We start from the raw sequence: 26,428 nt of genomic DNA, 5'->3' as shown, positions 1-26,428 counted from the left end.
GTACACAGGGCCACCACCCATATTATCTTGGCACCTGAAGCTTCCCCTCCTTGACAGTGAAATATATATATATATATTAAAAATCAAACAACTTCCTGCTTTTTCATGACACCCAAAATCGTTGCAGATAAGAAAAATATGTGCCACGACTGGGTATCTTTATTGAATGCTTGCCTTTTATATTTCTTTCTTTTTTTTTTTAATGTTCCTTGCCCTACCCTATTTCTTTTTATAGGTTTGAAGAAAAACTATGATGGGGGGAAATTAGCCGCTGTACAATTTGGTAAAGCATTTCCCCTTTTCCTTTGAAAAGGGAACATGCCTATTGTGCCAAGCTGCATTCTTCTTTCCCAGCAAATGCTGCCTCAGGAAGCAAAGAACAGTGCAATAATGGTGCAGGCCAGGCTCTCCCTGAAATAAGATACACTTCCCAGTTTGATTGGGAAACCTATTGGCACAGCAGGTGGGGGAGGGCAAAATCCTCAGTGCTCTGAGATCTAGATGGAATTGTGTTTTATTTAGGCTCAATTTCCCTTGGCCCAAAAGCAAGATCACATAAGCATGCATGTGCGCAGGGGTCTACTGTAGGCTGCACAATTCTGGGACCGCATGGGGAGAGGGAGAAGAAGGATTTGATAGTCGAAAGAGAACGTTATTCGTATCCGTGGAAAAAGTCAGAATATTATCTGTGTCTCTGTGCAATTGCATTGCATGGTAGCGATGCTGCTGCTGCTACACTGCAGATCCACATCCTTCTCACTACAGTTTCTTTCTCACTCTCCTGAAGGCGGCAATTTATGGTGCATTCCAGGACAACGTTAAGCTATCCATCACCCCCCTTACACAGCAGCCACGTTGCTCTTTGCTCTTGATTGTTATACAGTCTTTAACACTTCATCTTTTAGGCTTGCATATCTCATGATAGCCTAACCTAAGGGTAGGCCACATGGTACCCGTCAGATATTATTTGACTAGGGTTCTGGGCATCCCTGACCATTAGCCATTCTGGTGGGGCCTAAATTCAGCAATATATTGACAGGCCGCCTACCCCTGGTAATCTCCACTTAGTGGACATAATGATCTTGCGGGGTTGGGGTTGAGTTCTCTTGAGATGGTAATGCATATTACTTTGCTTATTTCAAAATTTGGGAAGCTGGCCTTGCAATGTTTTCTTTTCTTTATTACATTTCTAATCCGAGGATCACAGGATGGTTGACCATATAGGCTCCCCCCAAAAACATACCCTGATAGCCAACAATAACAATAACTCCCTCCCACAGTATAAAAGGCCACAGATTATTTAATTAGCCAAAGGCCTGAGAGAAGAGGAATGTTTTTGCTTGGCACCTAAACATATATAACGAAGGCACCAGGCAAGCCTGTTTATGGACTTTCTGATCCTTCTGCTGAGTGGGGCCTGGACTTCTGCTTCAAGCTCCTGCCCCGATGGCATTTCCTTAACAAGCGAGTCTCTGCACTCAGACAGAAGGTCTCATCGTGTCCTGTGTCATCTACCTTGATAGGCAGCCACTCTCCAGATCCTCAGACAGAGAAATCACCCAGTCCTGCTATTTGAGTTTTTTCCCTTTTAAAACCCAACAACCCAGAGATGCTAAGGAATGAACCTCCTATAGCATGGCTTGAACTCATCTACTGAGCTATGGCCCTCTCTCAACCCTTGCTGCATATGGACAGCCTGCCACTCGAATGTGCGCAATGTATTGGGCAATCACTTGCTGCTCTGCATGAGACACAGTGCTGTATCTGGGCCTTTCTGCAAAGATACAACCACCCTGCCTTAATCCACAGCAATTAACTGTGTTGTGCTCAGAGGAAATCTAAGGCTGGAACAGCGAGGGGTATTATAAATCAGGCTGGACGTGCATGAGCAAAGCTGTGTGAGTCCTAGCACAAATAGCAGGAGTTTGGTCTGGCAAAACAGAGGATGTAAAGCACTGCAGAGACTCCAGAATGGGGAAACCGGCTATTACAGCAAATCAAGATTGAGGGTGTATTGGCAAAAGCTCTGCTGGGGATTGATTAATATGAGAAGGATTCTGAAGTTGAGAACAAGCTGAGACCAAGGTGCATTGGCAAAATTATATAGGGGCCTTGGGGTGGAAAACTCAGATCACAGAGCCAGGAGATGAACCGTGCCTAAATAATGCTGGCAGGAAAATATGGGGGGACTGAGGCTGAATAGCAGGGGTTCTGCACAGGTCAAGGAAATGTCAGGAAAGTGAGAATGCAGCCTGCCTGCCTTCCGCCTCGGTGTATGTCAACGCTTGGCTTATGTGTTGGTTGAAATTGCACTCAAACACATCTGCACACTGCACTGCTCAGCTATGACAAGCTGCAAAGAGGGAGCAATGAACTCGTTAATTTCCTTCAGAAAGGGTCTCTTGGCTGGGATTCTTTTCATCACCAGCCTCCATTCAATTATTTGCCTTCACACCAGGCAAATCCACAGGGATGTCTAACCTCTTGTGCTGCACACACGCTCACTCTCAGTCGATTGTGCTCTCTGCCTGTTGCCCCACATGCAAGCCTCCAAGACCAATCCCTCCTCTGATAGTAATGACATGACAACCCCAATAACCGTGCAGTGAAAGAAAATCAAAGTCATCCCTGTTTGCTTTGTGAGGCATCAGTGAGCCAATCTCCTTTTGGCTTCTGGATTTCTGTAAAAAGGAAGACCAAATTAGTCCCTAGTTATGGAGATTTAACCAGGGCTCAGAAATAGCATTCATCAAAATTAATAGATAGAGGCTAAGAGGGAAATGGCCATCAAAGAAAGAGCTTTGCAGGAAGGGATAAGATGGCTGATAAGAGTTTGCTGATTTCAGCTGCTTGACATACAAACGAGCAATTAAAAATCCAAAAGGTCTCTTCCCAGCCCCCAACTTGGAAAACTAGAGCCTGCTGCAGCATAAAAGACAGAATGGCCAAGAGCAAAAATAAAAGAAAAATAGTAATAATAAAGTATTAAAATGTGATGGTTCTAATACATGCCAACGAAGGAGCCTGAGTGGGGAACCTAATCTAATGAGATGAATAATATTCTAGAGGTGGACCGGAACTCTTCGTTCAGATGAGGAAAACAGTATATTTTGGAATGTCAGTGCAGCTGGGGGCTGACATCTTTGTTCAATCCAGCCATGAGGAAGAAAGCCCTCCAGAATGGATCTGAACTTCAAGGTTTGACTCTCGTGCCCAAGAAGAAAGGAGAAGATTAAAACCTGATTTGTCTGCAGGGATGCATGCTCAGCACTTTTTGATAATCATTTGTGGAGATGTGTAACTGCCTTCTCCTTTGCCTGCCTCCTCAGAATTCTGCTGGTTTTCTCAGAGCTGGAACTAGAGACCCATGGCAAATTCCGCTTCAGGCAAAATGTTGGTGGCAATTCTAATCATGAGTTGGGGTATAGGCACCTGCTGTTGTCTTTCATTTTGTAGGAGATCACTTTGTATGAAGCGGTGGTTTCCCTTGGCTGAATATAGAGTATAAACTGTCTAAGGATTAGGGTTAGGACAGGACACCTAACCTTTGGCCCTCCAGATATTGCCAGACTACAATTCCCATCATCTCATTGACCATGCTAGCTGGTGGTGATGGGAGGTGATGGGAGGTGGGATACATCAGCATCTGGAGGGCCACAAATTCTCCACCCCTGGGTTAGGTAGTAGCTGTCTATCTATGGATTAGCTGTAGCTAGCTCATCCTAGTGACTTTGTGTTGAAAGGTAGGTTAGAAGTATAAGGAATGAATGAATGAGTGAATAAAAACAACTGATAGTTGAAACAGGAGAAGCCAGAACTGAGTCAGCCACCAGGCTATGTATATGGCTGTCTTGATTAAGAGAAGACACTCTAGACCAGAGACAGCCAGTGTGGTCCTATTCCAAAGTTGCTGGGCTACAACTCCCACCATACCTGACCATTGACCATGCTGGCAGGGGCTGATGTGAGTCATTGTCCACAACATCTAGGTGGACATAAGCCTTTGCACCTTTCCACCCAACAAATCACAGCCTCTTTTATTTGAAATATATAGTATTCATATCATACATGCTAGCTGTTCGGAGCATGTAATATACACTAGCTCAGTAATCATAATTACATCAGTGATTTTTTTAATGATATTTCCCTCCCTCCCACCCTACACCTATTTTCATCAGGAGCCCTGATTAAACCAATCTCTTGAGGATCAAAGTAACTCTCCTTGAAAAAAATCCCTAGTAAAAGCTCAGTGCATGATATTCTAAATCAGGGATGGCCAACTTTTCATTTCAGGAGGAATGTTTTATTCCACGGACAGTGAGGCCAAATAGTGTTTTGTCACCCCTCCCTTTGACTACAACAAAGTTACCAACATCAAACATTAAGGCAGGGTTGGGGAACCTGTTGGGGAACCTCTAGAATCATCCCTGATCATTGGCCGTGGTGATGGGGGTTGGTGGGAGCTGGAGTTCCGCAACTTCTTGAGGGCATCATGGCACCTCCCACCTGCATCTCTGCATTAAGGGTTTCACAGTTTGCTCTGGCAAACACATGTTTTATGATCACTGTGGTGGAAAAGCAGCCTGGGAAGTGTTGATGTGGGAAGGAGAACTGAAGAATTGACTGTGCCCACCCCGCTTTACATTTCCTCTTTCTGAAGCTGCTTCCGCATACATGGATGGGTGAAGTATAATATATGCCATTCCATCTTTATGGAACACACGCATGACATACAAACATGTATGTACTGCATACAAGGTCCAAAAGGGAGATTAAACATTCATTGTGGAATATCTCTGTTTCTTACACATTTTCAAAATGAATGAATAAACAAATGTTTTTCTTCCTTAATAAAATTGGGAATTTTTTTTTAAAAAGCTTTTACATGAACAAGATGAATTTGCTTCAAGAACTAGGTCTGATCTGCATGCTGTCAGATGCTGCACCCCCCCCCCCCAGTTCTCACTAGCATTTTATTCTGCCAAGGTGTGATCCAACTAAATATCAATGTCTGCAGGTTCTGATTCAAAGGCAACAGCAGTATGATATCCTGGCGAAACACAATACAGGGTGGCAACAGTCACACTACTGCTTGCTTGTTTACAAAATAAGTAAATAAAGAGCAACAGGACTTTCAATTAAATAAATAAAAGAAACATAACCTTTTTTTTAAAGTCAATGATTTTCAAAGACTGAACTGTCACAAAGTGGCAGAGCGGTAGGGTAGAGAACATTGGCAACTACTTGGTGTTTGCTGTTTCGTGAAAAGAAAAAAAAAAAAGAAGAAAAGTCTTACTGGGATGTCTAAGTAGTCCAACCCTGGAGTGGTACAATACATGACTGACTGCTCAGTCTCTGATATAACCAACATGCACACACAAAACCTTGTGCCACTCACACTTATCCATGTTTATTTGAATGTAGTCTCATTGACTTCCAACAGGACTGGAGCAGAAATAGGTCCACAATAGATCGTGGGCATGGAGAGGGAGGAGTTTCATCACTCTGTGAGAAGGACATGAAAAGAGCCCTGCTGGATCAGGCCAAAGACCCATTAGCTCAGCCTCCTGTTCTGACAGTGGCCAGCCTGATGCTTATAGGAAGCTCAAGAGCAAGGCCTGAGTGCAATGGCACTCCTCTCTTACTAGCAGTATCCGTCCATCCTTCTACTCATTCGAGCTGCAAAGGCCACTGGGCAATCTGGAGTTCACCTTGGCCTAAGCTTGTCTTTTGGAACTCTTGCAATTCACTGACATTCAAGTTCACCAACAAATGGGTCATGAAGCTAACTAGCCCCAGACTAGAGACCCTTGCCCAGGACAACATTGAGGAGGCAGTACCTACAGGAGGGGACTGTGGCACTTATGCAGTCATAGAGCTCCCATGAACAACGAACAACCATGCTTGTTGGAGGGCAGAATCACATGTTGTTGCTGTAGTAAGATGTTATTGTAGGGAAATGTGATATTCCTACAGCCAAAATGATTTGTATATTCCACAAATGAGCAACGAAAGCACCATTAGTTTTACATGAAAAATATTGTTTGCATACAGGCCTTCTCGAAATGATGCGGATTTGATCCTTATTCAACAAAAGCCATAGTATCTCACAACTGAAAGATGCATCACACACTGCATATCACAGTCCTAGCTAGATATAAGGCAATGCTCCAATTATGATAGGAAAGATAGGGGCCACTGAATTAAATCCACAAGCTCACCTTGCTACCCCCTCCAATTTTAGCTAAACTGTGATCACCTGTGGTATTCTAAAAACAGTAGCTAAGCGGGGGCATTGCAAAAACCTCTCTTGTAAACTAAGCACTGATATAAGGACAAACCAGCATTTGGTGCCATTTTTGTACAGTCTCATGGAAAAATCAGAGCCTATTCTAAGACCACGGATTTGCAGGGAGGGCGGCTGGTGCAGTGGGACTCTAATGCAACCCATTTTCTCCAAGGCCACAAGCCTTCTAAGGTTGCAATCCTATGCACACTGACCTGAGAGCAAGTCCCACTATATTCAGTGGGGTTTACTTCTTTGTAAGCATACATAGATGGCAAATAGAAGTAGAGCGATCCTAAGGGATAAATGCCCGATCTTCCTTTGGAAACAAAACAAAGCAAACCTTCCAGTTTTTGTTATTTGTCTCACTTTCCAATATTACAGCTAAGGGGGGGGGGGAGGTGAGAAATAGCTAGAGTCCTTCCCCAATGGGCGACTTTCAAACCCAGCCAGGGAGTCTTCCCACGAGGCCAAACGACACGATTAAAAAAGAGGGGGACTGAAGAGCGAGAGAGAGAGAAAGGGAGATCAGAAAGAATGCCTCTCGACGTAGCTTCCCTGAACCCCAGAGCCACTTAATGCTTATTCTTCTGGGGAGTCGAAAAAAGCCAAGTCTCTTTCTGCTTCTGCTGCCTCCGACAGGAAAGGCCCCCGGGCAAAGCCAGCCTCGGCCCAGGAGCTCGTGTGCTTTGCAGCTTAGGAGACCGGCTGTCCTGATCTAGCGCCCCAGCATCGCTGCTGACTAACCCTGGGCTAACAGCGACCCTCGTCCGTCCCCCCCATACAAAGTTGCATGTCTCTCCACCCGGCGTGGCTTCCGGCGATGGACGAGCAACAGGCGGAGTGTGCCATCCAGGCTGCTTCCCTTTGGGGGTTCCCCCCACCCCCGAGTAGAGGGACGGGATGTTCTCAGGGAAACTTCAGCTGCACGCTCAACGGAGCAGGGCCGGTGGTGTGCTGTGCCTGGGCGTGTGTATGTGCAGAAGAACACCCTCCCCATCTAACGTAGTGGGGGGGGGGGGCGCCGCCGTGACAGCAGCCCAGGCGGTTGCCTCTACTCTTCTCACACCCCTTTTGCAGGGCTGCGATTTTCCAAAACACACAAACGGGGCTGTGAGCACAAACACAAACGCGCGCGCACACGCAACACACACACACACGCCGCCGAGTTAAAAAGGCTGACGGCACGTCTCGGGATGGGCACAATTAGGAGCTTTTAATTAAAAGATCCTTGCCCTTTTAATCGACGGGCGATCTCAGCCCAGGCGAGCTGCCGGGAAAGGGAGGGTGTGTGGGGGAGGGGAGCTGGTGCGGAGTGTGTGTGTGGGGGGAAGGCTCGTGCAAAATGGGAGGAAGGAGAAAGAGAGCCTAGCTTCTTCTCCTCCTCTCTTCTTCCCTCCCTGAGCGACCCGCACCGCCTCCCCCACCCCCTGCACACGCCGCCGCCCCGCACCAAATGCCTCGTAGCCAGAGATACGTGTCTGTGGATCCAGAAGCACAAGCGGACTCATGCCACATTTATTTATTCTCTCTCCCCTGCCCCCGGGAAGATCGCCTCATTGGCGCTCCAGACTGCTCCCAGCAGCAGCAGCAGCAGTCATCCTCATCGGCTCCTCATCCTAAAAGACACCGATCGGGAAGGCTTTTCTGCAGCCCCCTCCCCCCCCCAAGTCCCCGAGGCAATCCCGCCTCTTTCCTTTCGCGTTTTGGAAGACAGGGATCTCGTCAGTGCTTCGTTCGATCGATGCCTCTCCTTTTCTTCCACTTTAATGAATAGAGCAGCCTGACAGGCTCTTAATATTTGTGTGTGTGTGTGTGTGCGTGTTTAGGGGAAGAGATTTCCAGATAGATTCGCTTCTCTGGAGGGGTGTGTGTGTTGTTGGCGTGTTTAAAACGCCGCCGATTAATTTTCCGATATTGATTCCCCCCCACCCGCCTCTCTCTGGCTGGGAGATAGCATAGAGTATTCAGCATGGAAGTCCTCTGCAGAATATGTTAAAAGGCAGCGGCTTGGAGAGAGAAAGGGCACCAAATGCAGTATGCGTCAAACAGACCATCGCTCAATGAAGTCACTTAGCTATTCAAAACATGTTCAGCCATCACTCAACCGTTTGCACCAAGAATAAGGGGGGGGGGGATGTCGCTATTCTTCCTGGCCACAACCATTTGCAAACAGCAGGTCCAACCCCCCCCCCACCCGCTTACTTCTTACTTTCCCCTATTTTTATAAAAAGGGGGCGGGTGTGGGCTTGGGGGCAAGAGAGGCCATGAACGACGAGCGGAGAGAGGTTGATCTTCTCTTCCCAGGACCCTGCTCCCTTTCCCCGCCATCCTATTTTGCGGGATCTGCCCCCCCCCCCAGCACCCCCGAGGCATCGCCGGCGAGCGCAATCGGCCTCAGCTTGGGGTTTGAGGCGGGGACGCGAGGCAAGCCATGTACATGCTGCCCACCCATCCCCCGCTCCCCCCACCCCCAAGTTAGCTTCTATTCTTAAAACAGACGGCCTGATTACGGCGAGGCTTTGCGTGCCCACAAAACACCCCACGTTTGCATCAGCCTCCCTTCCTTCTTTCCACGCACGATCTGAAGAGCCCCCCCCCTCCATCTCCATCCCTCTCTCCCTCGCCCCCCCCCCTCTCGCAGCCCTGCACATCTATACCGAGAGAGCCATGCTGAATAGCACATTTCAAAGCAAAGCCCCGGACCCCCTCCTCCCTCCGCCTATTTCCAGCGTCTGATTTCAAAAACTGGCTGCCGTAGTGATTCTCCTGCTGCCATCAGACATGTCAATCCGGGTGCGAGAGGACTTGCTCTTGTTCACTTTCCTATTACAGAGGGAGAGAGACGGGGGTGGGGAGGTGCGAAGAGAGGGAAAGGGTTTTGTCCCTTCTCCCCTCCCCTTCCTCTCTCCACCACTTGTTCATTTGGCGAGAGAAGGGCATACAGATCTCTCCCACCCTTGAATCCAGCCTAATAATAATAATAATAGAAAGAATAAACAAGCCACGCACAGCCAAGCTGTATATAAGCAGCCTGGAGGAGACGTTACGAAAGCCCCTCGCAAACTCCGCTAGAGAAAACGGAACATTCGAGTTTACCCAATTAGGCAGCCGAGACATAACAAGATCTGTTGTTGATGCTAAGAAATTGTACATGTGAGGAAGCGGGGGTGAGGGGGCAGAACACGCCACCAGACATAGGAAGTTGCTCTGCCTCTTTCCCCCCTCTTTTCACTCTCCCAGACTTCTCGTCATCAACATCCATTCGCAAAAGGAGACCAATTATTCCGCCCCCCCTTCCAACCGCCCCGTCATTAGAAGCCAACAGCGCACTCCAATAATATAACATTTTGCTCGCTTTCCAAAAAGGAACTGTAAAGAATCCGGAAAGAGGCGGCTCGAACACACACACACACACACACACACACACACACACGCTTTAACAAGACGGTCCCTTTGATGTTTTCACAATACAGAGATCATTGATCACATTAACAGGGTTTCCAGGGGACAAGGGAAAGAGGGGTTAGCGGGGACAGAATGGGGACGTGTACCTGAGCTATTTCTAACTTTACTGCTTTTCCTCAGAAACTAACCCAAGCATCCTGGTTCCATGGCGGCAGGGTTGGAGCGAGAAAATGGTGGAACGGGGAAAGATTTTTTTTTTTTGGGGGGGGGAGATGGGAGGGAATGGGACGGAGTGGGGACGGGGAGTGGGGGAGAGGTTGAGCTTCGGAATCAAATACCTTCCAAGCAGCAGGTTCTCCATAATCCAGAATGGGTCATGACTTCTTCGTTCTTTTTGCTGGTTTCATTATCACCGGTACCTTTCATCTTGCAAACCCCTCTGGAGTAAAGCCAGTAATCGGTCCCCACAGCTATGGTCATGAGGCTGAAGGCAGCGAAAGCACCAACGGTGGTTAAAAGCATCTGAACACCTCTGTCAAAGAGCCCCATAATTCTTCATTATACAAATACCCAACGCCTTCTGATTCTTGGGCTGTGTGTGTGTGTGTGTATGTTTGTATGTTAATAATAAAATAAAAGAATAATATTTCCTCTAGTAAGAATAATAATAGTAATAATAGCAATAATAATAATATAATGGATATCTATTCGAGATCAATAGAGAGAAATCTATACATAAAAAAGGGAGGTAAGAAAGCCCACGGAATCAGTGTAAATGAAAAAAAAAATCACACGGGAAGAGGCTTGCCTTTTAAAAGAGAAACGTTCCGGCGGTTAATATTTTATATATATATATATTATATAAAAATAAAATAAAGGAAAAAATAGATAAACCCCCCCAAAAATGAGATGCCTTAATCCCTTTTTCTAAAATTCTGGTCTCCAGTTTCCATATGTAATGGCTAATTTGGAGATGGCTTCCACAGTGAACAGGGGAGCAGCAGCAGCGGCAACAGAAACAGCATCCTCAACACACTCTCTCATTATCTGGACCTAGACAGTTAGAGACTGTAAGAGCAGAGATGCAACCTTCAGTCTTCTTGCTCAGCTCTGCAGCCTGCGCCATGAAAAATCCCTTTTCTTTCCAGTTATCTTCTTCGGATATATTTTTTTTTTGGTGGGGTTTTTGTTCGTCTGTTGGCTCGCTCTCGTTCCAGATCTTCCCTCCGCTCCCCGTTTTCTACCACCGAACTAGACTTGCCAGTATATTGTAAGCCCTTGATTTCAGCTGAACAGGTGCTGAGGTTTTGCCTTCCATGGCTTTTCACCCCCCTCTTCACGGCAGCGGCAGAGCAGCGGTTGTTGTGATTGGTGGTGATGTTGGTAGTGGTGGTAAAATGGGCAGAGGAGGGGGGAGTCTCTCCCGGAGAATCAAGACGGATTTCCCTTCCTCCCCCCTCTCTGCAAAGCTTCCGAAGATCAGGGGAACCAGGAGGCTTGCTGCAGGATATGCTGCTCGTCGGTGTCTCGCGCCTCTTCTTGCCTTGCTAGTTCCGCTCCCACCTACTGCATTAACGTGGTGGTGCTGAAATGGACAGCTCCCCTGCACCGATCACTCCGCGGTGCTGAAGAACAGCTCTTTTACCTCTTTGCCCGGGGTGCTGCTGGGAAAACTGAGGAGGGTTGGCGGGCGCGCGGAGGAGAAGGAGGGGGGGGGGGCAACCTTCCACTTCCTAGATCCTCTTCCCGAGCATCTGCAAGTGATAGTAACCCTTCTTGTCTCTTAAGTGCAGGAAGGGCGGGGGCGATTAGCCTTCCTGCGTGATCCTTTGCGTTTTTTTACCCCTCTCCTTCCAGATTCTGAAATGATTACTCCCTTACGCTTCAGGAGCTCAGAGAAAGGAGTAGCTGGATCTCTCTTTTCATCCTCTGCGCTCCCCCCCCCCCCATGCCCGCTCCCCCATCCAGCCTGCTCATTCCAGTAATAAGTGCCCAGAGCTCCTCACATCACAATTAGTCCAGCACAAAACTTCAATCAGCCGTTTCTCTTCCTAGGAGACAGTGAAAATGCAACGTGGAAGGGTAATTTGAAATCTATTTGCATATATTGTTATATATGTTGACAAAAAAGGGGGAAATGTTCTCATTACTTTGGCTGGGTGCTTAAACCATTTTTTTTTGGGGGGGGAGGAGGGTGCTGCTGTTGGGTTACATCCGTTGTTCTGTTGAATTGTTGGGTGTGGATCTATGTTGTGTGTCTGTCTTTTGAAAGCTCTCTGTGAGATAACAGATTGCGTACTCCAACAAACTGATATTTTGAAGCCCTGGGAATGGCAAAACAAGGCAGAACAAATAAGGAACTTGATGCATGTGTAGAATCTTGTCCTCAAATGTCCTTGCTCAGAGAGAGAAAGAGAGAGAGAGAGAAAGAGAGAGAGAGAGAGAGAGAGAAAGCGAGCATTAGAACAGAAGAAGAACCTTACTGAACCAGACCAAAGGCCTTTCTAGTTTTGCATCCTGTTTCCTAGAGCGGCAAGCCTGAAACCTATTAGAAGCTCACATGCAGGAGATATATGGCAATAGCCCTCTCCCACTTCTGTTTTCCAGCAACTGGCAACTAGAGGAAGATTGGAGATAGTAGTTACGCACTGATAGCCTTATCCTAAATGAATTTGTCTAAGCCCCACTTTAAAGCCCTCTAAGGTGGTGGCCATCCTCATGTCTTGTGGTATTCCATAGCTTATCTATGCACTGTGTGGATAAGTATTTCCTTTTGTCTGTCCTGAATTATTCAGCTTCATTAGAGGACTTTGAGTTCTAGTGTTATGAGAGGGATGGAAACTTTTCTTTCTCCACTTTCTGCACACCATGCATAATTTTACAAGCCTCTGTTATGTCCCCCTTTACTCACCATTTTTCTAAATTACAAAGCCCCCAAATTTGTAACTTTTCCATATAGAGCAATTACTCTGGTCATGTTTGTTGCCCTTTTGTGCACCTTTCCCAGCTCTAAACTATCCTTTTTGGAATGCAGTGACCAGCTCTGTAAAGAGAATTCAGGCATGGTTGCACTGAGGATTGTGTAAAGGACTGACAATACTGGTAGTTTTAATCCAGAACCACTTCCTAATGATACCTAGCATGGAATTTGCCCATTTCACACCTGGCATGTGCTTTATTGATATTCTCATTGCATTATCCACCATGACCCAAGACCCCTTTCTTGGCCAGTCACATCCATCTCAGACCACATCAGTGTATGTGTGAGATGAGGATTTATTGCCCCAATGTGCATCAATTGACACTTGTTTATAATGAACAATATTTAACTTTTTTTGCACATCCAACCAGTTTGCTCCTCTCAATCCCTTTTTGTTTTTTTCCACCAATAATTCAGCATTTTCAAAAAACTTTGCCACCTTGCTGCTCATCCCAAACCCTAGGTCATTTATGACCAAGCTGAAAAGCACCTGTCCCAACATATATCCTTGAGATATTCCACTTCTTATGACCCTTCATTTAGAAACAAACAAAATTGTGCTAGTTCGCTGTATCTACTAAGCCAATTGCAACATGCTAACAGTGGGCCCAATAATACCTATCTATCTATATTTTTTTAACATACAATACTGACATCAAAGTATGTCCTAAGCCTTCCCCCTCCTTTCCTCAGTAGTCTCAGTTTATGAGGTTAATTACATCAGTCACCTCATAGTTCTTAATGTATAATTGCTCATTAATGTAACAACAGCAAAGGAAGTGAAATGACTCCCATCTAATTTCTGGTCCAACTGATTTCATTTATCTCTGATCAATTTCATAGATCAGAGAACAAGAGAGACTGGAAGGGATGCTTGAGGTTGCCTGTAGTTTTGCCAGAGGGGTGTGTGGTGAGACTGAATCTGTGGAAGGTGTCGAGACACATTGCAGTTTCATACCCCTGCCTTTTTGCCTTTCTTTCTTTCCCTCTCTCTTTCACTTTACAGGCTGAGGCACTTTTTTGTTGTTAAACAATCACTCAAAGGTCTGATGAACATTAAAGAGTTTGCAGAAGATGAATGGCTTGCCTACCAGGTTCACATACAGTAGAGGAAATATCCATCTTTAAAAGATTCCTTTATGTATTTCTATGCTCTTTAATGTATTGAACTCAAAGGAAAACAGATGCTTGGAACTTAGTTTTCAAGGATTATATCAAATACCATTATTAAAAATAATAAATATTCACAAACAATGTTACAACTTTCTTGTAATCAGAGCTTAATCTCGTGGGGACGTAATGTCATTCTGCATTTTCCAAGGCCATCTAAGCTTCTAGCCCTCATAGTTATGCAAAGCAGCTTGTAGTCTTTCCCTTGTGGTTTTGTTTGTCTTTCCAATGACCCAGTGAAGAAGATTCCTGTTGCCACTGCCACTGCTTCCAGCTCTCAGGTATTTAGTATCCTGATCTATTTTCAGATGCTTCCTAAGAAAATGCTGAGGATTTTTAATTCATTTCTCCTCTTTCCCCTCCTTATTGATCAGGGGTGGGAACCCTGTGGTCATAGGTCTACTTCCATGAGGCCCTTTGCCTTATTTCTTGCAGGTGGCAAGGAAGAAAAAGCTGGGGGGTGGGGGAGTGGCATAAAGATGAGAGAGAAAAGTGGGATGGTCCCACTCATCTTTGCTTCTGGCTTTACTCCTGTCATATCCACTTGTGACTCTAGACCCTGACAGATTACTCCCAAGGAAATACAGAGAGAAAAAGGTTGCTTAAGCCCTAATATAGCTCCATCAATGTGCTAGACACTGGTGCTAGACATCCCGTTTTACAAGTGCACTCCTCCATCAGAATCATGCCCAAAGAATTCACATGGAAGAAAATGTTACCTTGGATCTAGCATTTAGAATGAGTCAATGAACTGTGTAAGGCTAAATAGGGAGCAAATGGGGCTAGGCAAAGATTTGCATCCTGATCCCCTGGGTGCCAGTTGGTTGCATAGGGACCATGCTATGATGGTTAGAAACGATTTGTTCCCACACCAGTTTCCTAACTTAAATCACCCATTCAAAGTTGCTATTAGGGAACATAAAGGGAAAAGCAGATGGGCAGAATTGGGGGGGGGGGCTTCGTGTTTTTTCCTACATGGCTAATAGCTTCAGTGGGTAATTTGGATCAGGGCTGCAGCATGACAGGGAAAGGTTTACAAATATTTAACTATGCCATGGTGCTGTTTCAAATGCAGCTGGATTTTGAAGAAGGAAACTACACCAGCAGTTACAACAATAGAATGTCAGTGTAACATGTAGTTTGGTCCATGGCTAATGCTTTGATCTCAACTGAACTGCTAGCAGAAAAGCATGCCTACTGAACAGCCAAGCCTAGCTACTTAGGACCAGCTACATACTCACTTTTCTGATCCCCTACTCCCTTAACAGGAAGAGGCACTTTGAGACGGGATAATTGGAATTGAAGTGACTAGTGAAGGGCTGCTTAACTTAACCTTTTCCTCACCTGCCATTTCTCCTTTCCAAATTGTACACCGAGCAGCTTCCCTGCCCCCATACTGTGTGCCAAATATGTGTTTGTGATGGCATATTTGAAATACTTCAGACAGAAGAATCTGCCAGGGGGTGAGTTGGAGTGGGAAAATGACAGGGCATGAGAAAGGGTTAAGCAGAACCTCATACTTCCAATCACTTTCTCTCAAAGTGCCCTTTTCTGTTAAGCAAGAAAACAAGAAAGATGAGTATCATCATACAGATTTGCATTGTAATGTGTAGTCTGAGGAGTATTGCCGTGGATCTGAGCACTTTAGTATCACTGAATGGCGTCTAGGCAAACCTTCTGTTTTCCCTTTGTGGGGGTTTACAGAAGAGTAAGGAAACGTGGGTTGTTCATGAGATGGTGGAACTGGGGATTCTGGTTCCTTGCTTCAGGACCAGTATATCATGCTCTCCACTGGACTGGACCTCAGGGTTCCGCAGGATCTTTGAGGCAGACTCACTGACCCACATCTGCAAAAGCCTCATTTGCCAGGGAATTGAGGACATGACCCAGCCCCTCAAATTGGATACACTTTCTGTCTGATTTAGGGGTGGGGAAATAGAATGAATTGGCCAACCCTGAAGAGAGATTTATTTCTCTGTACAGAGATAGCATTTCCTCTCTAATTCTTCTTACACACTTCAAAGGCCTCTGAGTTTGGGAAATGTGCTACTGAAAGCCTTCAGGGCATGTAGTCAAAGTAGATAAGAGCCATATCGGCTTAATTGCTTTAGGCACAGTGATCATTCATTTGAAGGTAAGCATGTAACATACCTGTGGACACTTTGCTACCTCTGCCCTGTTAAGAAATCTGGATTAAGGTAGTTTATGACTCAGAGAAACTCTAGCTAGACTGTTGACACCCAGAAGAAGGCAAGTGGAAATCTTATTTTGGGTGAATGAGATCTGTGGTTCCAGAAGTTATGTGACCAAGATCAGTATCTCACTCTGATACTCATCCCGCTCACTATCCTGAAGAACCAACTGCAAAAGTCAGTCATACCTAAACATCCTAGTCCTTACTCAAAATCCTAGCTTGGCTTCTGCCAGAGACTTTAATGCATAAACCAGACCAGTACATAGGCAACAAATGACATGCCCTTTGTGCCTTCCTTTTGAAGAGTGGGATGGTCACAGCTCTTAACATAGCAAGCATCTGGAGACACAACAGTTGCACCATTTTTGGCATGGTGACCCACCCCCATAACCATTCTTCTCTGATACTTATTGACTGGTCTGGGTGACATCAGTTCTAGCCAAACTCAGCACCCTTTGAGTTTCAGCCCAACTAGCGCAGTATTGAAGTTTGGGGTGTAACTCACCTTGTGGTGAAAGCCTGGCTCCCATTTTCCTATTTAAACAGAAGTATGTGATTTGGGTTGAGTTAATTCTTTGAGAGTTGCCATATCACCTCACTGATGTGCTTTATGCACCAGTACATTCCATGACCAATCACTGTATCAGACAAAACCATGAAGATCAATCATACTAGCTTTCTTGCCCACGTCAACTTTATCATGATAGTCATAGTAATCCTTCTTTTCCCTCTAGTGTTGCCAAAGAGAAAGCCACCAAGAAATGGAGCCAAACCAAAATAAAATGGCAGCCACGGCAATTGAAAGAACTTGTTTGTCAACAAATGCACGCCAGTGTCTGGCACCATTGCTGACAAAAGCCATATCAGCATCTGCTCTGCTCCATAGCAGACGTTCCTTTCCTTCTGCATGGAGCGAGGCTCTGAGGAGAAGACGGAGGAGGAGACATTTGCAAATGTACCTTTACTATTCTAGTTCTGTTTCTCTCTATAGTACTGGGCCTTCCTCTTGATCAGACCAGATTCTGTTTGATTTATGGGGGTGGGGTGGGGTTGCTTCCTTGTAGCTGAGCATTGGAAAGGCATATACATACAACTATGCCTCCCAGAAACACTAGCACTGGAATGGGAATGGTCACACAGACATTGCTTTTTCTCGTGGTGCTTTAAAAGCAGATTGGAAAGCAGAGGAACACCAGCTATGCTTCTGGTACTCTGTGGTCAAGCTGGTGAATGAAGACAAAATGCTATTACAGAATTTGACCATTTTAGAAAATGGTCGGCTTAAAAGGTAGACTTTCAGCATTCTCAAACTTTCTGCAAAATTACTTTTACTGAACCATGAGGTTCAGGAGAAGCAAGAGGATCCACACCCAGCCTTGTAAGATAAAGAAGCATGCTCCTGAGTGCTAAGGCCAATGATGCTTGATAGAATTTGAGGCTCTAACTGCTACTCGAGAAGAGGCTCCACATCTCTGGCTATGGAGTGGAGATCCTTAAAGAGAAAATCCTTCAGCCTAAAACCTAGCACTCTGGTGTCCTTTCTTCCTGCCTGCTGTGTTCTCTGGTGAGTAAGCGGTGTCTGATGTGATGAGACTTGTTTCCTTGAGACAAAATGGCTTGGGGACAGCTGCCGCTGGGGGCCTTCCATGAACAGCTCACCCTTCAGCCACACAGAGTCTTTTGTCACAGATGGTGGGTCAGGAGAGACACCAGATCTGACGCCCTCCACTGCTTGCCCCACTGCTGCTAGCCTGCCCTGTCCCAGCTGCCCACAAAGCCACACACAAGTCCTGTTCATCCTCTCCACTCATCTGCTGTGAAGTGGCTAGTGGTGGCCATTGCCTAGCACTGTAAGAGCACTCTCTTCCTCAGGGTGAGGCATGGTGAGTGAAGTGGCTCCAGAGAGCTCCACAGTAGTGTTTTGCTGCCATTATTGCCACTGTCCTGGCAAAGTGGTGGCAGTACAGCTCTCTTTCAGCCCACCTTGCATACAATGCCATACTCTGGAAGGATTGTGTGTCACAATACAGGGGCCTTCATCACAGTATGGCATTGTCTGGTGAGATGGTGCTAGAGAAGTTTCATGTATCCATCCTGCTGATGCAGAAGCAAAAACAGCAGGAGGATAACGGGGAGGTCAGTGCAGGGCCACAACATAGAGCAGGTGTGGGGAACATTTGGCCCTCCATATGTTGCTAAACTGCAACTCCCATCATCTCCATTGGCCATGCTGTCTGGGGCTGATGGAAATTGTAGTTCAGCAATATGCAGAGGGCCATACATTCCCACCTCTGCCATAGAAGCAGCAGTGGCTGCTGGTCTGCTCCAAACTGCAGAGTATCTCCAACCAGCTCCAGGGCCCTAATTTAGGTCTCTCAAGTTTCAGGCCAACAGCCTCAGGCTAGGGGTCAAGGACTAGGTCTTGCTTCTCTGCCAGGAGTGCAGACATTCAGTCTTGGCCAGCTCTTCCCCCTCCATATCTGAATTTTGGCAGTTGCTTAGTCCTAAGACCATGCTATCTTCTGGTGAGACATTTGTCCTCAAGGAGGAAGCTTTGGGGAGAGCCCCCTAAAATTATATAGGTGAAAAATGTACTTTCAAATTGGCAAATCATTCTGAGACAGTCCTGCAAGGAGAAGTAGCGGCAATCTCATCTTCTGGTCATGAAATCCTCCCTGAAAAATCCATATGGTTGATCAGTATGTCAGCCTAATATTATTCCAAGTGTATGACTCCACAGGAACCATTCCAAAAACACTCACTCAGAAGAAAGAATTGCTTTGGAATTGGCCCTATATTTGCACACTAAACTCCTGCCAACTCCAAGTTTGGGTTCCCCCCATTTTCCTTCTCACCCTGCCTCCTGCTTCCCGCAGGATTTCATTGCAAGAATACAAGCTATTGACTAATTGGCTCTGCAGGGTGGCTCTTTGTTGAGCTCAGCACGTGCCAAAGAGAGCAGAGGAAAAAGGGGAAGCAAAGCAGGGTGAGAGTGAGAAAGAGGCCCCGCCCCCATCTTCACATCTAGTACATTTCCTACTCTTCACACTTCCATTCATTCAAAGCTCTGTCCAGGCCATTCCTTTCCCCCTTTGACCTTGTTATTCACCAATTCCTCTTCTTCAACGTTTCTCTTTTTCCTTCCACCTCCACAAGAACACAGGGAGTTGTCTTATATTGAATCAGGCCAGCGTAGGCTCAGTAATGCCTACACTGACTGGCAGTGGCTATCCAGGGTTTCAGACAGGGAGTCTCTCCCAATCCGACCTGGAGATGATGTGGATTGAACTTGGAACCTTCTGCATGAAAAGAATATGCTCTACCATTGAGCTACAGCTCTCCCCACATGCAGTATTTCCCAAGAAACTACCATGTATCCCAGCTCCACACACACACCCTACCCGCCCGCCCACTACACAGACACTGCCATGTGGCACCCTATCCAGGAAGGTGTGGGTGGTTCCTGACCTTTCATGGGAGCATTTCCCCTCATCTCCAAATGCAATCGTGTGCAGCAGTGATTGAGAACTACTCTGCCTATGGTCAGAAGTCATCTCATGGACCCAGACTGGCCCTGTGTCTTACTTTACAGAGGGCTCTCCTCTGTTTGAAGGTATCCTTTGTTTGTAGAGCTGTGTAGCCCAAATCCATTTTAAAGATAAATAACGCTAAGAAGGTGGAGCAAGGGCCTTGAAATTGTCCATCAGTAGTTAGCATCTGGACAGCAGACTGAGCAGGCACATAGCTCACCTGGTCACAGTCCTCTCTTAGGTAAGATCTATTGTAGTCCTATTTATATTATGGTTATTATTTCTAGAGCTGTATCTAAACATGGAAAGCAACCCTTGCCAATTTTATGTAGATATGCAATTTCTTTTGCCTTCTTTTTTGGTTATATATCCTCACTTTGGGCACTGTGTAAGTGACCCCCTAACCCAGGGTTTCCCAAACTTGGGTGTCCAGCTCTTTTGGAACTACAACTCCCATCATCCCTAGCTAGCAGGACCAGTGATCAGGGATGATGGGAATTGTAATCCAAAACCAGCTGGAGACCCAAGTTTGGGAAACCCTGCCCTAACCTTTATTATGCCTAGCAGGCAGTGAGCAACCACTACTCTACATTCTCAGGTGCCTCCTATCTTAATTAGGTGTCTCCTATCTTAATTATAGTCATATGCAACCACTAAGCACATGCTCAGAAGGCACCACCTTTTCATTTCATGTTCTATGAAACTTTGACACTAGGGACGTTTTCTCCTTCCCAAGGAAGCAGGTTCATCCTTCATGGTTCTGCCTGTTTCGTTGACTTGTTTTTCTACAGTGCAGGAAGAGGAAGGATGAAGTATAGAAGCAGCAAGGAATAGAAAGTGAGAAGGGGAGCAGATATTACAACCAACAGTCTATAGGAATTCATTTGGCAACCTGTTCTTAGATGGTTTATGGTTCCCTTTGTTGCTGTTCAAAGAGGAGATGGCTAACCAGGGTTGAGGCACCTGTGGCCCTCCAGATGCTGATGGAGTTCAGCTCCAATCAGTCACAGCCAGCATGGCCAATGGTTGGAGAGGATGGCAGCTGCAGCTCTACCACACTGGCAGGGCCACAGGTCCTCCATTCCTGGGATAACCCAAAAGAAAAACAGGAAGTAAATATAAACTCTAAACCAAAAGGGAGCACAGTTCTGAGGAAGGGCTACAACTTGGGGGTAGAGCATGTGCTTTGCATGAAGAACATCCCAGGATCAGTCCTTGGCATCTCCAGTTAGGGTGGGGAATTTCCCTTACTGGAAACCTTCTTGGAGATCTGCTGTCACTCATGTGGACAATACAGAGCTAGATGGACCAGTGGTCTGACTCAGCTTAAGGTAAGTTCCTGTGATACTCTATTTGGGCAGCACAGGCAGAAACAGGAAGTTTCAGCAGCAGCTGGTGGAAAATATCACTCTGTCTAGATGCTTCCGTAGAGATGGTATCAGGAGCTAGAAGATAGCATGGGGTGCATATCTCCTGTCAAGACCATATGGTACTGAGAAGGATAGGAGGATGCAAGCAGAACTTCTAGGGACATCAGGGAGAACACTGACTGTGCCTGATGCAGTTCCAGAGTTCCATGTGATTGATGGGAACTCTTGTCAGCCTGCAAAAAGAGACAGCAATTTCTCTGAAATTGTAATTACACCCCACTTTTCTGAAGATTTTTATGCTCGAACTGAAATCCATTGAAAACATCTGTGCCTTGTTTCAAATCAACTTCAGCTGGTGTATTTTCCATCACCTTTGCACAACGTCAAACTAGCAAGCTTTCACTCCATTGTGAGCATTTCTCACTGGTTCCCAGATATATATATTTTTAGTGTAAATGCTGCCATTTCACTATTGGTTAAATCAAACCAGCACTGATCCAGGATAGATTTATAAAAAAATAAGCCTGAAGTGTAGTTTAAAAGGTAGAACTGAGGTGAAGGAGTCACTTCTATAAATGTTTTTTTAAAGGTCAAAGTAATTATGACAGGAAGGAATCAGTCTGATCAACTGAAGGTTGAGCTGACAAAAATTATACAATCTAGGTTCTTTATACCTGCTATCTTTCACTACAGTACCTAACTATCACACAATAAACCAGATGGCAGGGTTTGATCTGGACATTTTAGAGTCGTGCTATCCCACGGACAACATCCACGTGACAAGAGTTATGCTATGGTTTGGGTCTAGCAGCAGACATTTGCTTCAGAAATACTAATGAATATACAGTGGTACCTTGGTTCTCGAACTTAATCCATTCCGGGAGTCCGTTCGACTCCCGAAACAGTTTGTAAACCAAGGTGCAGCTTCGAAATAGGCTTCAGGAGCTTCCTGCAGTCAATTGGAAGCTGTGGAAGTTGCAGAAGCCACATTGGACATTCGGCTTCTGAAAAATGTTCGCAAACTGAAACACTTACTTCCAGGTTTGCGTCCTTCGGGAACCAAGCCGTTCGAGTATCAAGGTACCACTGTACTGAATTAGTAGTGGGGACACTAATTTGAATGGGATGACCCATGAACCTGTGGCCCTCAAATGTTGCTGGACCAGAACTCCCATAGTGTTTGACTATTAGCCTTGCTGGCTGGGGCTGATGTGAGTTGGACTCCAACAACATCTGGAGGGACACAAGTTTCCCATCCCTGTTTTAACGGAACTTCTTTGACAAAATGAAACCTTTTAAGGTCTGTTGCTTCTCTGTGGTCACTTACATTAACAAGGCCCCATTAAAGTCAGTGGGACTAGTTGAAGGTAAGGGGTTGGTTCATTGCTGTCTAATATAAGGAAATACAGCCCAATCCCCAAGGTAGATTGGCTCATCCATTGACCTTTCTTGTCAATTACCAAGGCACCATCCATGACCCTGAATTCTGCTTTAGCTCTATTATTCTTCCATTATTACTATCCATTGCCACCTTCACTCTGCCTATGAACAGACTTGTTTCCCATTGACCCAGTCAGATCCTCAGGGACATTTTGCATGCCATTCTTGTCAGCTTGTCTATAGCAAACCAGCTTCATTCATGTCTGAGACACCAACTCTGGCTTCAAATTCTTTCCTTGCTCTTCTTACGGCTTTCGCAAGCGCTCAGGTTCATGCTACCTGATAGATTTTGGCTGCACTCCTGAAGACACTTATGAACTTGTCAGTCCCATTGACTGCAATAGGATTTATGGGCACATAAATGGCTTCATAGTTAACAGCCTTTGTCTCTCTCTCTCCTCCCTACCTTACTTGCCTTGTATTGCTCTTTTCCCCCTTCTCATCACAAATTTATTACTTCACAAATTTATTATTTATTATTACTCATAATCATTTTTATAGTCTTTTCTTCCTTGGCTCTTTCTGACATCTCAAGCTGACATTGCAACTTTCTGTGTCCCATTAGCTCCCAATAAGATGTTACATCTTATTTCTTCTTGATTTTCCTCCCCCTTTAGCCTGTTAAGATAGTTTAGCAAGAGGTATATTGCTCTCAGTTACATACTACATAGGCCTTCTTTAAAAACAGCATGTATACTGCATACATTATACCATTAGGCTGTTATTATTAACTGTTAAGATATGCAGTTAGTGGGTTGTAGTCATACTCAGAGTTGATCCACTGAAACTAATGGGCATGATTAACATAGGTCCACTAATTTCAATGAGTCTACTCTGAGGAAAATTGCGCTCCATTTTACAGCATTGTTATGGTGTTCCCCTGTAGCACAGCCTCCAGTGCAGCTGAACTGGTTGCACTACCCTCAAACAGCCTTCTGACAACTCCCTACACTCTGGGCATGCACTGGGAAGCCAAAATTGGTTGCAGTCTTCTGGCAGATGTCCACTGTGCTATCTCTGCATGTTTGGAGGTACATGTCCCCTCTTTGTGCTGTATGTGTTTGGAAAACAACAACAGGATGTTTGTTTTCCACATAAGGCATGAAGCAGCTCTAAGTCATTGATAGACTTAGTGGGTGAGAGTATTTTTAATTTTTTAAAGATTTCCATCATTGTGTTTTATCCATTACTTGCTCATTCCTGCCTTCCTTCACCACAATTAACACACATGGCAGAGTTCATGTGCAGATGGGGGAGAAGTTGGGACTTTACTTCAGAAGGCCTATGACAGGCTACGATTTTTTGTTGTTTAGTCGTGTCCGACTCTTCGTGACCCCATGGCTCAGAGCACACCAGGCACTTCTGTCTCCCACTGCCTCCCACAGTTTGGTCAAAATCATGTTTGAAACTTCAAGAACACTATCCAACCATCTCGTCCTCTGTCGTCCCCTTCTCCTTGTGCCCTCCATCTTTCCTAACATCAGGGTCTTTCCCAGGGAGTCTTCTCTTCTCATGAGGTAGCCAAAGTATTGGAGCCTCAGCTTCAGGATCTGTCCTTCCAGTGAGCACTCAGGGCTGATTTCCTTCAGAATGGATAGGTTTGATCTTCTTGCAGTCCATGGGACTCTCAAGAGTCTCCTCCAGCACCATAATTCAAAAGCATCAATTCTTCTTTATGGTCCAGCTTTCACTTCCATACATCACTACTGGGAAAACCATAGCTTTTACTATACGGACCTTTGTTGTCAAGGTGATGTCTCTACTTTTTAAGATGCTGTCTAGGTTTGTCATTGCTTTTCTCCCAAGAAGCAGGCATCTTTTAATTTCGTGGCTGCTGTCACCATCTGCAGTGATCATGGAGCCCAAGAAAGTAAAATCTCACACTGCCTCCATTTCTTCCCCTTCTATTTGCCAGGAGGTGATGGGACCAGTGGCCATGATCTTCGTTTTTTTGATGTTGAGCTTCAGACCATATTTTGCACTCTCCTCTTTCACCCTCCATAAAAGGTTCTTTAATTCCTCCTCACTTTCTGCATCAAGGTTGTGTCATCTGCATATCTGAGGTTGTTGATATTTCTTCCGGCAATCTTAATCTGAACTATGATTGTTGTTGTTGTTTAGTCGTTCAGTCGTGTCCGACTCTTCGTGACCCCATGGACCAGAGCACGCCAGGCACTTCTGTCTTCCACTGCCACCCGCAGTTTGGTCAGATTCATGTTTGTAGCTTCGAGAACACTGTCTAACCATCTCGTCCTCTGTCGTCCTCTTCTCCTTGTGCCTTCCATCTTTCCCAACATCAGGGTCTTTTCCAGGGAACTATGATTAGGGGAGGACAAATGTGTCCATTTTAATCCTCTCAGCTTCTAGTCCTTTCCCTATGTTAAATTCAGTTCTCCACATTTCCAGAACAAGTTGCAATTTGGGGGGGGGAACCTTCACGAAAGTTCGTAATTATTTTAATGTATATTCTCCTATCAAACACCTGTTTGGACACAGTTTAGACTCATACACACGGTTTAGCAATCAATTTCCCCTCACGCAATGCCATTTCATGAGTTGTTTTCACTGATATGTACATTTTTATTCACCCTTTCCCCTAATATTTGCAAATTTTTGTACACATTGTTGGCCGAAGTATTGAATTGCAAAATTCAGAAAAGTGTAAACTTTGGAGGATAGCGGTGTTTTGGTTCACACATCTCATTAAAATTTCTCATTAAAATGCAAACAAAATTAAATCCCCCCAACCCTAATCCTATGAACAGTTACTTGGCATAAGCCCCATTAAACTTTTTGGGACTTTCGTCTGAGAAACTATATATAGGATTACACTACAGATTAGAAGTTTTAAAGAGTGTTGAGGAACCATTTTGCTATACTTTAGCAATAACCTTCACCCTTGCCCTGCCCCATTCAGGTAAGCTGCAGTGATGCTGCTGTTGAGAGGGCAGTTCTGCTCCACAACACTAGTTCTGCTCTAACATTACACAACACAGTTCTGCTCTAACATTACTGGTTAGATCCCACTGAACCTATTGGGCTTGCCGATCAGAAGAAGTTGTTGTTGTTGTTGTTATTATTATTATTATTACCCCACCCATCTGACTGGGTTTCCCCAGCCACTCTGGGCAGCTCCCAACAGAATTAATGATGATGACAATGATGATAATAATAACAACAATAAAACATCAGACATTAAAAACTTCCCTAAACAGGGAGTCATTATACTGTCTCCACCTCCACAAATTCTGAGATGAATTCAAAGTTCATTCTCTCTGTTTCCGAACTCCTGGAACAGCCTCCTCCAACATGGGCCATACAGATGTTTTAGATCTCAACTCCCCTCATTCCCAGACAGAACAGCTTTGATGATGGGTGTTGTGGTCCAAAACATCTGGAAGGGGGGGAGGCTGCATGCTCCCTGGGTAGAGTCCCAGGCAGATTATAATCCCAATTTTGAATCACTGTTCCATAAATGCTATTTTATCTGATGGATTTTATGGATTGCTTTCTTTCTCATGATAAAAGTGGTGTCGCTCTTTTGGGGACACACAGGTAATGGAATGGGCCAGAATTTCCCTGGCACATCCTCTGTATAGCACTGGGTTCCTGAGATAACTCTTTTACCTCCCTTCTCTTTGCATGTTTTAGTGGAATTTGTATGTTCAGCAGCTGCCTAATCAATAGGAAAGAAATCAATGTGTGTGAGCCATTAGCTCCAAACAGAGGGCAAGCTGTTAACAAGGCATGCCAGCTGGAATAACAGTTTTTGGTAAAATATTCCTGGGGCGGTAGGTAGGTGGGCTTTGAGGACACGGGGTCAGATTAAGGGATGAGTCAGTCTGTGATGATGGCTCTAAACCCTTCAGCAAGCAGTCATGTGCTTCTTCTTACCTGTAGTGACTCAGTGGAGTAAAACTACACCTTTCCTCTACTGGTGACCAGTGCTCGTTGTGACCGATAGGGCAGAAGGAAGGGAGCCCAAATAGTACAGAGAGCCAGAGCCAATGAGAAGCAGAGCCAACTAATTCTAGTTTTGTCCCCATCCTC

The 26,428-nt window shown here is 45.4% G+C and overlaps 1 protein-coding gene across 2 annotated transcripts in view; it reads right to left on the bottom strand.

Moving 5' to 3' along the window:
• Window positions 1-11,361, bottom strand: part of CACNG2 (calcium voltage-gated channel auxiliary subunit gamma 2) — a 134,921-nt gene extending 123,560 nt beyond the window's left edge. The window contains exon 1 of one of the 2 annotated variants that reach the window (XM_083400839.1): window positions 10,033-11,361. In XM_083400839.1, coding sequence (XP_083256965.1) covers window positions 10,033-10,243 — 211 coding nt within the window. In that variant the 5' untranslated portion in view covers window positions 10,244-11,361. The remainder of the gene's footprint in view (window positions 1-10,032) is intronic. The other variant, XM_083400838.1, reaches the window with a different exon arrangement.
• Between the last annotated feature and the right edge of the window lie 15,067 nt (window positions 11,362-26,428).

Source organism: Podarcis tiliguerta (genome assembly GCF_965153285.1).
Source record: "Podarcis tiliguerta genome assembly, chromosome: 10".
In the NCBI taxonomy this organism is placed as follows: Eukaryota; Metazoa; Chordata; class Lepidosauria; order Squamata; family Lacertidae; genus Podarcis; species Podarcis tiliguerta.
This window is presented reverse-complemented; position numbering and strand designations above follow the sequence as displayed.